We start from the raw sequence: 13,516 nt of genomic DNA on the forward strand, positions 1-13,516 counted from the left end.
ACATAGATATCGACATATAAATATAGAAACAAAAAAGCAACCAAACCAAAAAAAAGTAGAGCCTCTGGTCTTTTTCTACTCCACTCACCTGGATGGTCAGTGTTCAATTTAGAGAATACAAATGCATGGAACTAGAGCTTGGACTTTGTTTTTGTGTTCTTTCTTCCATGAATGAGAGACAGTTCCAGAAGGAGACAGGCATCCCCAACAGGGCCATGACTTCATGATTTACAGCCCCACACTAGCCCACCCAGGATTCTGGGTATGTAGAGGGAGGTCTCCAGACATAAACACAGAACCTTTCTGCATGCCCACGTGCGTCAGACTTGCAGAGTTTTGTGTTACCTCTGTATCTCCATCTGTCCTCCTAGTTTTGCTTTTAACACAATGATTGTGGCTTAATTTATCAATGAACAGGGGAACAGGCTATTTATTTTTAAGTGAAGGTATGAAAACTAAAAGGAGAAAATGATGTGCAAACAGTAATTGTATTTATAAAAACTTTATTTCACTCTTACTTTAATTAAATCTTTTATAAGCACCATGTCAGGTCATGAACCAGCAATCTAGAAAGAGGACACTGGGATGCTCTAGTCAATAACAAACTGCAAGCTGATGATGTGAAGTTACAGCCTCATGGAGCATGTGAACAAGACCACATTTAGAAGGGGTCACTTGAGACTCCGAGGACAATGCACAAAACAGGAATCTGGCATTGATTTGTTCACACTTTCTATGGTCAGAACCCAACACTTGTGCATGTAAACATCAAAAGAAACATTTTATCACCTTGACAGTTTACAGTTTGCTAAAACTTGACCATAAAAGCATACATGTTGCCATCTTCTTTTTTTTTTTGACCAATACTTGGCCACAGGCTGGCAAGATTGATTCCTTTAAATTTTAAATGATGCTTAAAGGCTGTGTTCAACATTGTGTGAGTCATCAGCAAGGCCTTTTGATGTGTGCATTTCTCATATGTGATCACCAACCCATTTACTTCATGAAACTGTGAAAAACTATACATTTTCAGCCAAATGTTTTAATTTGGTCCTATATTAAAAGACCCAATTGCCAAAGTGTTTCAACAGAAACTGAATTCACAAGCATGTACACAAGAATCACTATAAAGAACATTGCTTCCTGGTTTATGAATAAAAAGTTTATCTTCTACTTACACTAAACATACAAAAAATAATCTACAAAAATCGTTTACAATTGATTTTTAGCTAAGGAAAAAGCTTTCTTCAGGGGAAAAAAAATGACTGTGTGGTGGTAGTATTTTAGCCATCAAAAAAGGAATGTAAGTAACCAATAAATATAATGTGCTTTCTCCATATAGACATATTTACACTTGAGTCTTTGGCTTATGTTATTGTCTAAAAAGAACTTTAAATGATCCAGCCATCATTGCACAATAAAAGAAAATAAGCCAGTTATATATATTTATATATTTATATAGAGATCTGCTACACTTGAAACATATAAAAAATGGACTTTACTATGAATTTGCACAGCTTTTCTTTTCTTCTTCCTTTGAAGATTCAACAGCATTTCTTTAAAAAGGGAGAAAAATGTCACATAGAAAGTATTATTTCATGCAACATGTAGGGGCTGCTCTACTGAAACCAGGAGAGAAAAGGCTGCATATTCACTGTACAAACACTGATAAGTTTTCATTTGAATTGGGTTCTTATTAAATATAATTTATGTGGCACGAAATGTTGATGCTTTAATACAGTAATAGAAACTAATTAACTCCTTTTTTTTTATTAAGATACACAACTTCATAAGAAAAATACTTTTACCTCTCAAATGTAAAAGTCTCCCACCCCCCACATTAAAATCTTTCTGCACAGGTGTAACAGGTACACAGCTGCTGGCTCAACAGATGTACAGGTTTCTGTCTGGGTGAACTAAGAGGATTCCAGGTACTCCAAAGCTACGTCATAGCAGAAACGGTACTGCTCCTGAAAGATGGCAAAACAAGATAGTTGTGCAAGTTAAAAAAAGTTTGGCAAGTAAGAAAAAAAAAAAAAAAAAAAAAAAAAAAAGCCTGTGGGAGAATAATAAAAGCTACTAAATGAATATTCACAACCAAGTTTGATTATTCAAAAATTACAAAATTGTTTCTTCTAGATACAAAATTGGTATCTGGGCACACATATTTTACACTTGAGTCTAATGATCTTAATTTAAGAAAAAGGAACTTGATGTTAAAAAGATAGTTTAATCTCCCCAGTGTTCAAATGTCCAGAATTTATCTGATTATAATAGTAATAACTGATCATTACAATTTCCCAGCATAGAAAAATATGAAGAATCAAGAAAAAGAGCTATACGCCTAGCCTCAGAAGCAACTGTTAAAAATGTCACCTTAGTTTACTTTAGTCCTTTTTCATGCATAGTTAAAATAATAATCTTAAATAAATATAATTATACATATTTCAGAATTTCATATTTTGCTTCCTTTTATTTAACATTGTTCTAAGTCCTTTTCTGTGTTATGTAGTGCTTCTTTTAACCCCACATAAAATCTAATATATGGAGTGTTTGTTAGGTTTCTTTTACTTTTTCTCTTTTATAATGCTACAATGAACATATATGAATATTTTTCTCCACATTTCAGATAACTTCTTTAGGAGAAAAAAAGAAAATAAATGAAAAAAAACATCATTTTAAATTGTTCTTTTATGATTTTAGGTTCTTAATTATTGGTCCATCAGATGTTTAAGCAAATTTCAAGAATGATTAGTGACACTTAAATTTTTTCTGTCAACTTATACCTAAAAATTTGTTTCTGTTGTTTTCATATGTTTAAAACCACTCAATTGATAATAAAATTTGAGTTAGAACTGCCCTTTCTCTAAGGCATCTATTTACTTCTCGCCATTGTTAACAATCTAGAAAAATTCAGAGACCGTATTACAAATTATGACTTACAATATGTAACTCATTAACATTTTCTCAATTCAGTCAAAGTGGGTAAAATTCAGACTGCACTGGAGAACATCAAAAATGCATATTATTTCTAAAGATAACTTCCAGGTGTCTTCAGCAATAAACCATGGCAATAAAATTTTCCCATGAGGTCTTTCTCATGCCTACCCCAATTACTAAGTAGGTGTGCCTTAAATTAAACCACCACTGTGGCAAAAGTACTAATAGAACCAAGAAGTGCTTGTAAACAGTTATACCTCTTTAAGCAGTATCTAGCAATTTAATTTACATTCTTAATTTCCTTATCTTGCCAGCATAACTCTGCGGCACATTGAAATAATTGTTAACCTGGATTAAATGGGGTTTTTAGTCAAAAATGTAAAAGACAGTAGTAATTCTTTAGAAGTTTCTAGAATGGCAAAATTTAACCACAAAATTTTTCTTTAAAAGAAAGGCTTAATCGGAGTTAAATTCAGAGGTAAAAGTTGAATTCCAAATCCAGGTGTGATCCCACTGACGATCTGAGAAACGGAGGCAGAGTTTACATTAGGAAATCTTCAAACTGCCAAGAGTGTAAGGACATAATCACGACTCGTTCATTTTGTAAGAAGATTGGAGAGTTCCGCCTCAAAAATTCCTTATAAACTATTCCCTTTCTCCATTTCCAGGACTCCAGCCAAGACTAACACCTTGTCCAGACACCTGAGATAACTTAGACGGCTGAGGGAGACTACAGGAGGCTGCGGAGGGCTAGTAAGAAAGGCAGAAGCTTGCTACCACTCCTAAAAGTGAAACAATATAAACCTAAGCCTTCAGATTTTTGTCTCAGGAAGCAATGCACCTCTTGTGTGAGCAATCCATGAGCAGGAAGTGGTGAAAATACTTCAGAGGTTGACTGAATTGCTCATTTTAGTTATCTGATCATCTTGATAAATGTAGGGCAAGCAACAATAATGCTCTGGTTTTCTGGTTTACTTTTCTGCGAGCACTGACTACACAGGTGCTCCTAACCTGATCCCACCATGCACATATGCGCAACCCACAGACATCTCTCTTTAGAAATAAAATGTGTTAGAGAAGTTTAACTTCCTTTCTGACTCCACACACAGCTTCACCCAGGTGAACCCTCACACACACATAACTCAACGTCTTATTTTGTACGTTGTATTCTGATTTTATGAGCCCTGGGAAATTCTAGTGGCATAACAAGAACTGTGCCCCATAGCAGATAAGGGCTGAGAAATGTCAATGATGTAGCTCAACAATTTACAATTTGATCCAAAACCTGAAGAATGATGGATAATGACTAACCATATTTTAGTTTCCCTTTAAAAACATTGGGTGTTTAAGCAACTAATGTAACCTATGGATATTTCCCTCAGGTGAATGCTTTACCAGATAAATGGGTATGCTTTAAGAAATCAAAGGAAGTGAGACTATGGCATGGAGAGCAGAATTTATTCTTACTATTAAACCATTTGCCAAAGCTTATTGCAACAAATAATTATCATTATAGGAAAATGTCTTGCAAATTTTCTAAATGGAAAGAAAATTTTCTTCATTATGAGCAGCTTACATAATGTGTTTTAAGTTGCTGTGTGTAGAGGGGTGTATTCAGCAGCATCAGTGACCGAGGAAATTCCCCTTAACGACTCACTTTCATATGGTATTCCTTACATGTGTATAAAGTTAAGTCAATAGGTAGGGATATGACTAACCAATCCCTAACCCCTCTAAGTCTAAGATTCTGTGACTCACCGGGGCTTCCACCATGTTTGGCTTGCTGTTCCTTAGTGTCTTTACGGCATGGAAAACATCAACAACATTTTGCCGTTTCACCATTTCAACAACAATGCCTATGGCACAGAACATGCCACTTCGTCCACCGCCATTCCTGAAAACAGAAAGCAGAGGAATTTTACATAGTAGCTTTGGATGATGATAGTTCACACCATCCTATGTAGGGTCTTCAAAAAGGTCACAGAAAATGTCTTTTATGAAGAATTAGGCATGGATTTCACAAATGTTTTATATCATCATAAATGTGTACTTTAATTCCATTTTTCAACTTTTTGAAGACCTTTCATATATGTTTTGGGGGAAAAATACTGTCTTTTTCATTTCTACTTATCTGATAATTTTGCTTCATACCCATGTATGTATGTGAACAGGGCGAAGAGGAAACTTGAGGATGAGATTAGCTCACTGGCTTTTTTTTTTTTTTTTTTAATTTTTAAAGGTTTTTGCCATAGGGCATATGCACTTGCTAGAGAAAGAGAGAGAGAGAGACAGTGGCAGTGAGAGGGAAGGTGAGAAATCACTTCTCCAGGGTGATGGCCACACGGCAATCCCTTTTCCATTCTCCTCCTGGGATTTTGGCCATGCATACACACATGCCCAGTGTGATTTTCAAAGCCACCAGGTCTGGAACTCAAAACGTGTCAGTCATTTGAGAGTCCAGTGCCTTAACCAACATGCCACCTGCTGGCCCCGTTTAGTAGCTTTCTCGAGGATATATTATAATCATAGATTCCTGCCACCTACATACCTTGAGATTTTATACATTTGTACCCTGCGTAAATCAGAGAAGTTGTTCGAAGTCATGTTCAAATGAATTTAAATCATCAAACAACTATACTGTGATCCGTATTTAGAAGATAAACATTAAAGTTAGTAGTTAATTAGAGAATCATGAGACACAAAAATTGTTTTAAAGTACTATCTACAGGGGGTTATAAGATGTGAGTTAGGAACTCTTTAACACAGAAAATACACAGGTTACTGAGGAGACGAGTACCAGGTTCCCCTGCAGGCCAGAACAACCCTACTCACAGGCAGTGGATAATGGTCCGGCCTTCGCCTTCCTCGCACTCCTCCTGCCATTTTTCCACCTGCAGTATCAGTTTCAGAAATGACCGTTTGGAGCCAGGAACCTCTCGGTGAGAAGCCCATCCGAGATACTGAAACTGCTGCACCATCAAATAACCTTCCTGTGGCTGTAGAGGGAAAAGCATTTTTACGTAAATAAGTGGGGACTAGAATTTTTACTAAAAAGTAAAAGGTACATGCAATTTACAGTAAGGATGACACTCACACTGAATTGTGTCAACCTGATCATCAGTTCTAAATATGTACACACTAGTGCAGAAACATTTGAAGTGACAGCAGCAGGAAACATGAGAATCAGCCTTTCTACCTGCTTCTCCCGCGTCTCGAGTCGTCAGTCTCTACGATTATACCTCCAAGGAATTCTTGAGCTCATCCTCTTCTCTTTATTACCACTGACAGGGCTCTATTTGTGATAACTCCCAATCAGAAGTTATAATTACCTCCCAGTTGATCCCCCTGAATAAACTTTGATCTTTTTCCAATTCAGTATTGCCACAGGCATAATAATGCTTGTGGAATGCAAATACAATTCTGTTATTCCCCTACTTTAATGGCTTCCACTCGATCTTAGCCGAAAATCTGAATCACTGCTATGACCTGACTTGAATCTTCACGTGATCTCGCTCCCTGTTCTTCTCCAGTCTTCCTTTTATTCTAACACAGTTCGATTTCAAAACATTCTTGCCTTCTTTCAGTCACTTTATCTTTTTTTTTTTTTTCTTGAGGACTTTATACATCCTGTCGCTGTTAACCTCGAGTACTTCATTTTTGCTTGCCCCTCTCAATTCCAAACAAAATGATTAATTTTTACCAGGTTTGTCTGGGATTTGTCTGGTTTTAGCGCTGAAACTTGTGTGTTCTGAGCATACTAGAATGGCTGGTTACCTCACCATCCAACAACTGTTACTGATTCTTTGAATTTTGAGTTAAATATCTCAGAGAGTTTTCTTTGATCTACCAGCTTCATCTGACTACCCATATTTCTGTACTTCTTCTCTATAAATATGTATCAATTTTTAGTAAATAAATGATATAATCATTTGATGCTTTTAATCTCTGAAAAAAGTAATTTTTAGAAGACTTATTTAATTTTATTAATTATTTTTATTCTTCAATTTAACCGGGAGACAGGGGAGTTAGAGTGAGAAAGCAAGCCACCATGTCCAGGACTTGAATTGTGGTCAACCATGTGTGAGACAAGTGCCTTAACCACCATGCTACCTGCTGGTCCCGAAAAAATGTTAAATTTTTAAAGGCCCAGAACATCTATCTCTTTTTTTCCTTAACTCTGTATCACTGGAACTTTACATAATATTTTCCAAATAGTAGAATTGAAAGAATGAATCAAAATCTTAAAATCTTCAGATGAAAATACAAGGGAGAATATGCACTATGTAAGTATGCCATATCATCAGGTGTCAGATGTGAGGTTCATTTGACAAGCTCTCATGAATCTGTTGGGTCATAGGTCCTACCTCGTATAACATCTAACTTGGTACATACTAAATATTTGATGATGGGATGACACTAACTAATGAGACTGGAAACCGGAAAAAACAATTATGTACTAATAAGGACCAGAACACCATATATGGAGGAAGTTAAATTAACAAACATGCTGGCAAAAAATTTTAACATAGATTTCAATTCCTATTCCTAGAATATTTTTCATATAAACAGCTCTGCTAACAGGCAAATCTTACTTTCTTAATTCAGCAGCTACAGTTTCTCAGCAAAAATATTACTAGAACCATAACATAACAGATGTGCAGACATAATGAGATTTCATTTAAATTAACATCTAAGATATGCATGCATATTATGACATGATTGAAGTTATCCTTTTTTTCTCCACTGAAATGAGCAATAGAATTGGATATGATTTTATTGCCTGCTCATAATTATATGCATATAGACTTATTAACCAGACTCACATATAGCCAGTTTGATATGAGTAACATTAAAATACGACAATCCTAATCATGCACTTAAAATAATCCACATACACAGAGCTGGGGCTTTTTAAAAATAAAGACCAATCTTTCCCTTTAAAAATCGAGTAACTCCATTGAAGTTGCTAATGCTTTCTTTTCGAATTCTGCTTGCTATTTAATTACACGGTCTTAACATTTTTTTATTAATACTTTTTTTTTTAAAAGGAAAGTCCTCCAAACTTGTCATTTAGTGCAAAGCCCATGAAAAGTTGAGGACAGAATGAGGGACAGAGGAGCTGTTCTAGCTGGGAAAAGGCACAGTGGTAGCAGAACTGGTTCAACATTCGGATCCTGGCAGAGTGAGAAGTTGAGACAGTTAGGAAGATAATACTGCAGGGAGCAGCAGAATCAGTGACGGCTGTGTTCTATATTTCCTTTAGGTTTGAGCTTTTCTCTTGCACATAGGACTCAGGATAGTGACAAGGAACCCTTTTATAATAGCTGATCTGACAAATCCCTGCTTCCTCAGGTGAAGTTTCCTAGACATTATGATTTTCTTATTTTCCAACTGTATGCCTTTTCTGGTCTGGATGTCAATAGCAATAACACACACAGTCATCCTTGAGATAAATCTACATATGCTCAGATGCCAAGCCCAGACAATCAAACTCAATGAGTTGGTGTATTAGAATTTAGATTTGCAGATGGAATATGTTAGTATAATAAGTGACCACAAAACCTACTTTCTGCATTTCTGCTTTCCTATGTTTGAGATGCAATTTTATTGTAGTACTAAGGTATAAACTGATTACCAGCTTTGGGAATGATTATGTAGTGCTTATTAATCCCACTCTCCCTGTTGTCTGAATGGGATCACAACACATCATGTTATGATAGGCGTAACATAGATCAGCTCAGGTAGAAAGATTAAACAATGACTCACTCTTGTTAGATTGCATATCCTAAAAATCCGGTTGATCACGTCACAGTCCATTGAACAAGACATACATTCCACTTGTATAGGGCCGTATCGTAGCATCCCTTCTTCTGGCCAGTACTGAGGGCAGCCCTAGATGATGAATGTTTTGAAAGAAAAAGAAAATTAGTATATTTTCCCTAAAACGGGCATTATAAAGGAGATCTTTGCATTTTATTACAACTGTATTAAGTTGTGTTCAAGTACATGAAAGCAACCCATAGCCATTAACCTGGGACAAGTCGACTTCATTTAACATCACAATGGAGGTACAGCCATAATCATACACCAATCTCCAGAAGTCTTTCACAGTGTTTGGCAGAGGGTACTGTGTGACAATGAACGCAGCTGGTTGTCTGTAGCTCTGTGAAGAAACAAGATAGATGGAGAAGTGTAAGTACTTAAAATGCATGATCAGTTTACAAACAGATTCAACCCACACTATTGTAGGACCAGTAAGATGCACTAGCTTCACACAGGGATGGGGCAAGACAGCTTAAGATGTGAAATAACAGATCTGGTTCATTGGAATGTAGTGGAACTAGCAATAGGCTAATGTGGTGGGAAGACATTGGTGTTCCCAAAGGAATTCAAGTTAGGAATAAAATTTTTACTTCATTGAGAAAAGTATATAACAAACAAATACAAAGGAAGAAACTAAGGAATATCTCGAGGCTAAGATCCTCTTTGAGATACCTGTTAGGGTAATGAAGTGATTTCAAAATCCCTGGTGTATCTGTCAATCAGTGTGTGTACATAACCATCTGTTTCTCCAATAAAGAAGCTCACAAATACTTCCTATTCATGTGCTTTTACATTGCACAGAGAGATATTATAGTACATTTTCTTTCTTTCTTTCTTTCTTTTTTTTTTTTGGGAGAGGTTTTTCGCTATAGGGCGCGTGCGCTCACCAGACAGACAGAGACATAGAGACAGAAAGCGAGAAATCACCCCCCAGGGGGGATGGTCACGCTGCAATCCCTTCTCCTCCATTCTCTTCTCGAGATCTTGGGCATGCATGCACACGCGGCTGGTGTGAGTTTTAAGCCACCTGGTCCAGGACGCGAACCGCGGTCGACTACGTGGGAGTCCAGCGACATAGCCATTACGCTAACTGCTGGTTCCCGATTATAGTACATTTTATATATCTTGTAGCTTACCCACTTCCCATGGTTTCCTAGGCATTTTTAATGTAAATCAATGGTCAGAAGGGGAGTTTCAATCACTGAACATTTTCAAGTGCCAAAGAGGAAGATCATGAACTTTCTGACTCCATATAAAGGGGTGATGGCTCCTTGTTTATCACATGCCTTTTGATTATGACAAGATACATTATCTCAACCAGAGGAAGGAATAATAAAGTAATGTTTATCTGTCCTAGGAATCTCTTATTCTGCAGATAGATTATCTACATTAAAATAGAAATAGTATTTCCATGTAATAATCTAAAGTAATTATTTGTCAAACACCACTACCACCACAACAAAAACAACTAAACAGTTGTTTGGAATATATTTCTCTAATACTGACAAAAATTATGACCTAACTCATTTGTTCCATACTCCTTTTTGAGTCCTTCTAATATCTTAACATTAGTGTAGCAACTGATCTTTGGACTTCATTGACAGTACCACCACCTGGGAAATGCTGCCACCCACGCCATTCCACTCTATGCAAGACTGCAGGATAATCTGAATAGCCAGTAATTAATGTGGTTACTTGTAAATGTCTTCAAGGCCTTACAAGGTTATTCCTGAAGGTGGAGTTAGAACACCCTAAGGAATGTATGTAGACTCATAAGAAAGGATCAGAAAAAAAGAAATAAGTTTTTCTTTCAATTAAATGCTCCATGGGAAAGTAAGTTAATGCAGGCTGACAGCTATTTACTAATTTTTTGAGTCACTAAGACAGAAAATACAGGAGGAAGAGATGATAAGGGAGAAGACTAAAGATTTCTTTCTTTCTAAATTCAGGAGAGCACATGTAAGACTTTGCAATTAAAGAATCCTTGACCTTATCTCCATATTCTTTACAGATTTGGCAAAAATGTGTCATCATGATGACAGGAGGTGAAGGTAGTGAGAAGAATGTTGAACGATGAGACTTGTTCTTATAAACCAAACCGAACTACTTCTTTGAAAGCTCAATACACTTACTATACTATAGAGCAGCTTCAATGATGAAATCTATCTTTCTTGAATCCCAGGGGGTTAGGCAAAGAATAGAAACAAGTATAATAAAAGGTTCAGTCAACACAACAAAAAGGAGATAACCTAGAAACAGAAAAATTTGACAGAGATGCCAAAGATGAAAACAACACAAAAACAGTATCAATACTTTCTCCAACATTATTTTCTCTTACACACAACACACACTTTTCCATTCCAGTTCTAGATTTGAAATGGAAAAGTCTGCTGTGTTTTCTCTGTATTCAGTACACTTGTCTTTCCAGACAATTAACATGGTTAGAAACAATATAATTAGGACCCAATGTGTTCAATGGAAGTGATTAATGACCAGGCAAGACTGGTTATAGCACAGATGGGAGATTTCCATTTGAGCTTGCCTTGACACTAGTCTACACTGTAGCACAAGAGCAAAGTAGCTGGCTAAGACTACTCGCAGGAGGAGAATGCGACTTGTTCGAAGTCTCTACTACCAGGGTACTAATTTACAAGGTAATTTTAGAAAACAACGAGTACAGTGACTTAGAAAACCTTTTAAACTGAAAGATTCTGAGCCTTCATAACCTTATTTTTTCCTAAGGTAACCAAAACAAAGTGGCCAAAGACATAATTTGAAACTTCCCATGTTATATTTTCAGCACACTGAATACCTGCTGAAACATCTATAGTTTGTGAAGATTGGAATGGGAAGATATTTTTTTGTTAGGATGGATATATTAACACTTTCATCTATGCCTTTCCTAGTTACTTATAGAGTATTAATTAATAGCCAATAAAACAATTTATCTGTACATTACTGATAATTGTTTCTCAAATTTACACAACTTTGGTAGGATATGGCATTCTGTAATTTTTTTTCAGGGGTTTGCCATAGGGCACGTGCACTCACAGGAGAGACAGAGACAGAAACGTGAGAAATCACCCCCCACCCTGGGGGGATGTCTACAACACAATTCCCTCTCTTTCATTCTCTTGGGATTTTGGACATGCACAAATAGGCACCTGGCATGATTTTCGAATTGACAGGTCCAGGACTCAAATAGCAGAATCAGCCATGTAGGAGTCCAACACCTTAACCACTGCTGACCATGGCATTCTGTGATTTTAAAGATTAATTCCTAACTACAGTCTAGATAAGGCATGCCTTTCTTTACTGAAAACAATTAAGATGAAAAAGACAACCTGCCGTGTTTCCTGTAGGAATACAGTAATTGACAATTAAGTGCCAAATCTATAGAAAAGTTACCGAGATTACAGTTCCTAAGAATCCTTGTAGGGGAAACCTAAAGTCATTTTGCAAACAAACAAAAAATAGCATTTCAATGAAAGTTTTCAGTTTTCCTTTTAAGGCCATTTTAATTTCCTAGGGAAAAAACCATCAAGAGTTCAGTTGCATTATGTAGATTTTCATGGTACTTTACACGAGCAAAGCGGCCAGTCTCTTACATCCATAAGAGCAGCATTGATGTAGTTACTACTCTCCCCATCAATTGTAATTAAAAAAGGCAGACATCTGTCAGGTGGCAGCATGTCCATGAAACGGTTCTTGTCATGGTTCCTTGGCAGGCATGCTATACTGCAGTCTTCAGCTTGTAGTCGAGGGGTGACTGAATTCAAAGTCTAAAAAGAAAAGGGAGCCCAAGTTAAAAAACAGTGACCCATTTAATAGCATAACACAGATCTGTCAAGTATTTAGAGGCCAAGTAGAAAGTGAAATGATTTGTGCAGGCCAGGCCCACAGACTTGGTGGTTAAGACAAACTAAGCCGGAGAACTAACAAAGAAACAAGATATACATTGTTCCATATGGCTCATCTTGAAAGGAAACAGGGAGCCAAACAACACAGCTACCTGCAAGGTACTTTGCCCAATCAAAGAAAACGCAGCCAAGGTGTTAGGGCCCTTCAACAGAGTTGCAGCATTTGTAATAATGTGTTGCATGCTATATTTGAAGACATACTATGGCATGTTGGAAAGAGCTCTGGATTGAAAATCAAACCATTCCTAAAGCTAGCCTTGACTACATTTTCATACAGTTTCAGGAATGTTTTAAGGGCAGTCAAAATATTTGGGGCTATTTAGAGACAACTTCAGCAATTATTAATAATGTGCCTGATCTCTTCACATTGTAAGTGATACAAAAGGCCAAATCTATTAGTCTGCATAAAAAATAGGTTATAAAGAAAACTACGAGAATCTTAAAAAAGACATTGAAAGTGACATAAAAAAGTGGAAGGACATCCCATGCTCCTGGATTGGTAGAATTAACATAATCAAAATGGCAATTCTACCCAAATTAATCTACATGTTTAATGCAATTCCAATCAAAATACCAGAGATATTCTTCAGAGATCTGGAAAAGACAATTATAGAATTTGTCTGGAACCATAAAAGACCTCGTATTGCAAAAGCAATCCTGCGTAAGAAGAATGGAGTAGGAGGCATATCACTCCCTGATCCTAAGATATATTATAAAGCTGTGGTCATCAAAACAGCATGGTATTGGCATAAAAACAGACATGTGGACCAATGGAAGAGAATAGAGACCCCAGAAGGCCAGGCCCACAGACTTGGTGGTTAAGACAAACTAAG

The 13,516-nt window shown here is 36.6% G+C and overlaps 1 protein-coding gene across 5 annotated transcripts in view; it reads right to left on the minus strand.

Moving 5' to 3' along the window:
* Window positions 1-486: 486 nt before the first annotated feature.
* Window positions 487-13,516, minus strand: part of PTPRK (protein tyrosine phosphatase receptor type K) — a 665,572-nt gene continuing 652,542 nt past the window's right edge. For all 5 annotated transcript variants that reach the window (XM_006144267.3, XM_006144266.3, XM_006144265.3 and 2 more), the window contains 6 exons: window positions 12,372-12,545; window positions 8,972-9,103; window positions 8,707-8,832; window positions 5,773-5,936; window positions 4,699-4,834; window positions 487-1,970 (listed from right to left, as the gene is read on the minus strand). In XM_006144267.3, the coding sequence (XP_006144329.1) occupies window positions 1,917-1,970; window positions 4,699-4,834; window positions 5,773-5,936; window positions 8,707-8,832; window positions 8,972-9,103; window positions 12,372-12,545 (786 nt within the window). In that variant the 3' untranslated portion in view covers window positions 487-1,916. The remainder of the gene's footprint in view (window positions 1,971-4,698; window positions 4,835-5,772; window positions 5,937-8,706; window positions 8,833-8,971; window positions 9,104-12,371; window positions 12,546-13,516) is intronic.

Source organism: Tupaia chinensis, unplaced genomic scaffold, assembly GCF_000334495.1.
Source record: "Tupaia chinensis unplaced genomic scaffold, TupChi_1.0 Scaffold000117_2, whole genome shotgun sequence".
NCBI lineage: Eukaryota > Metazoa > Chordata > Mammalia > Scandentia > Tupaiidae > Tupaia > Tupaia belangeri.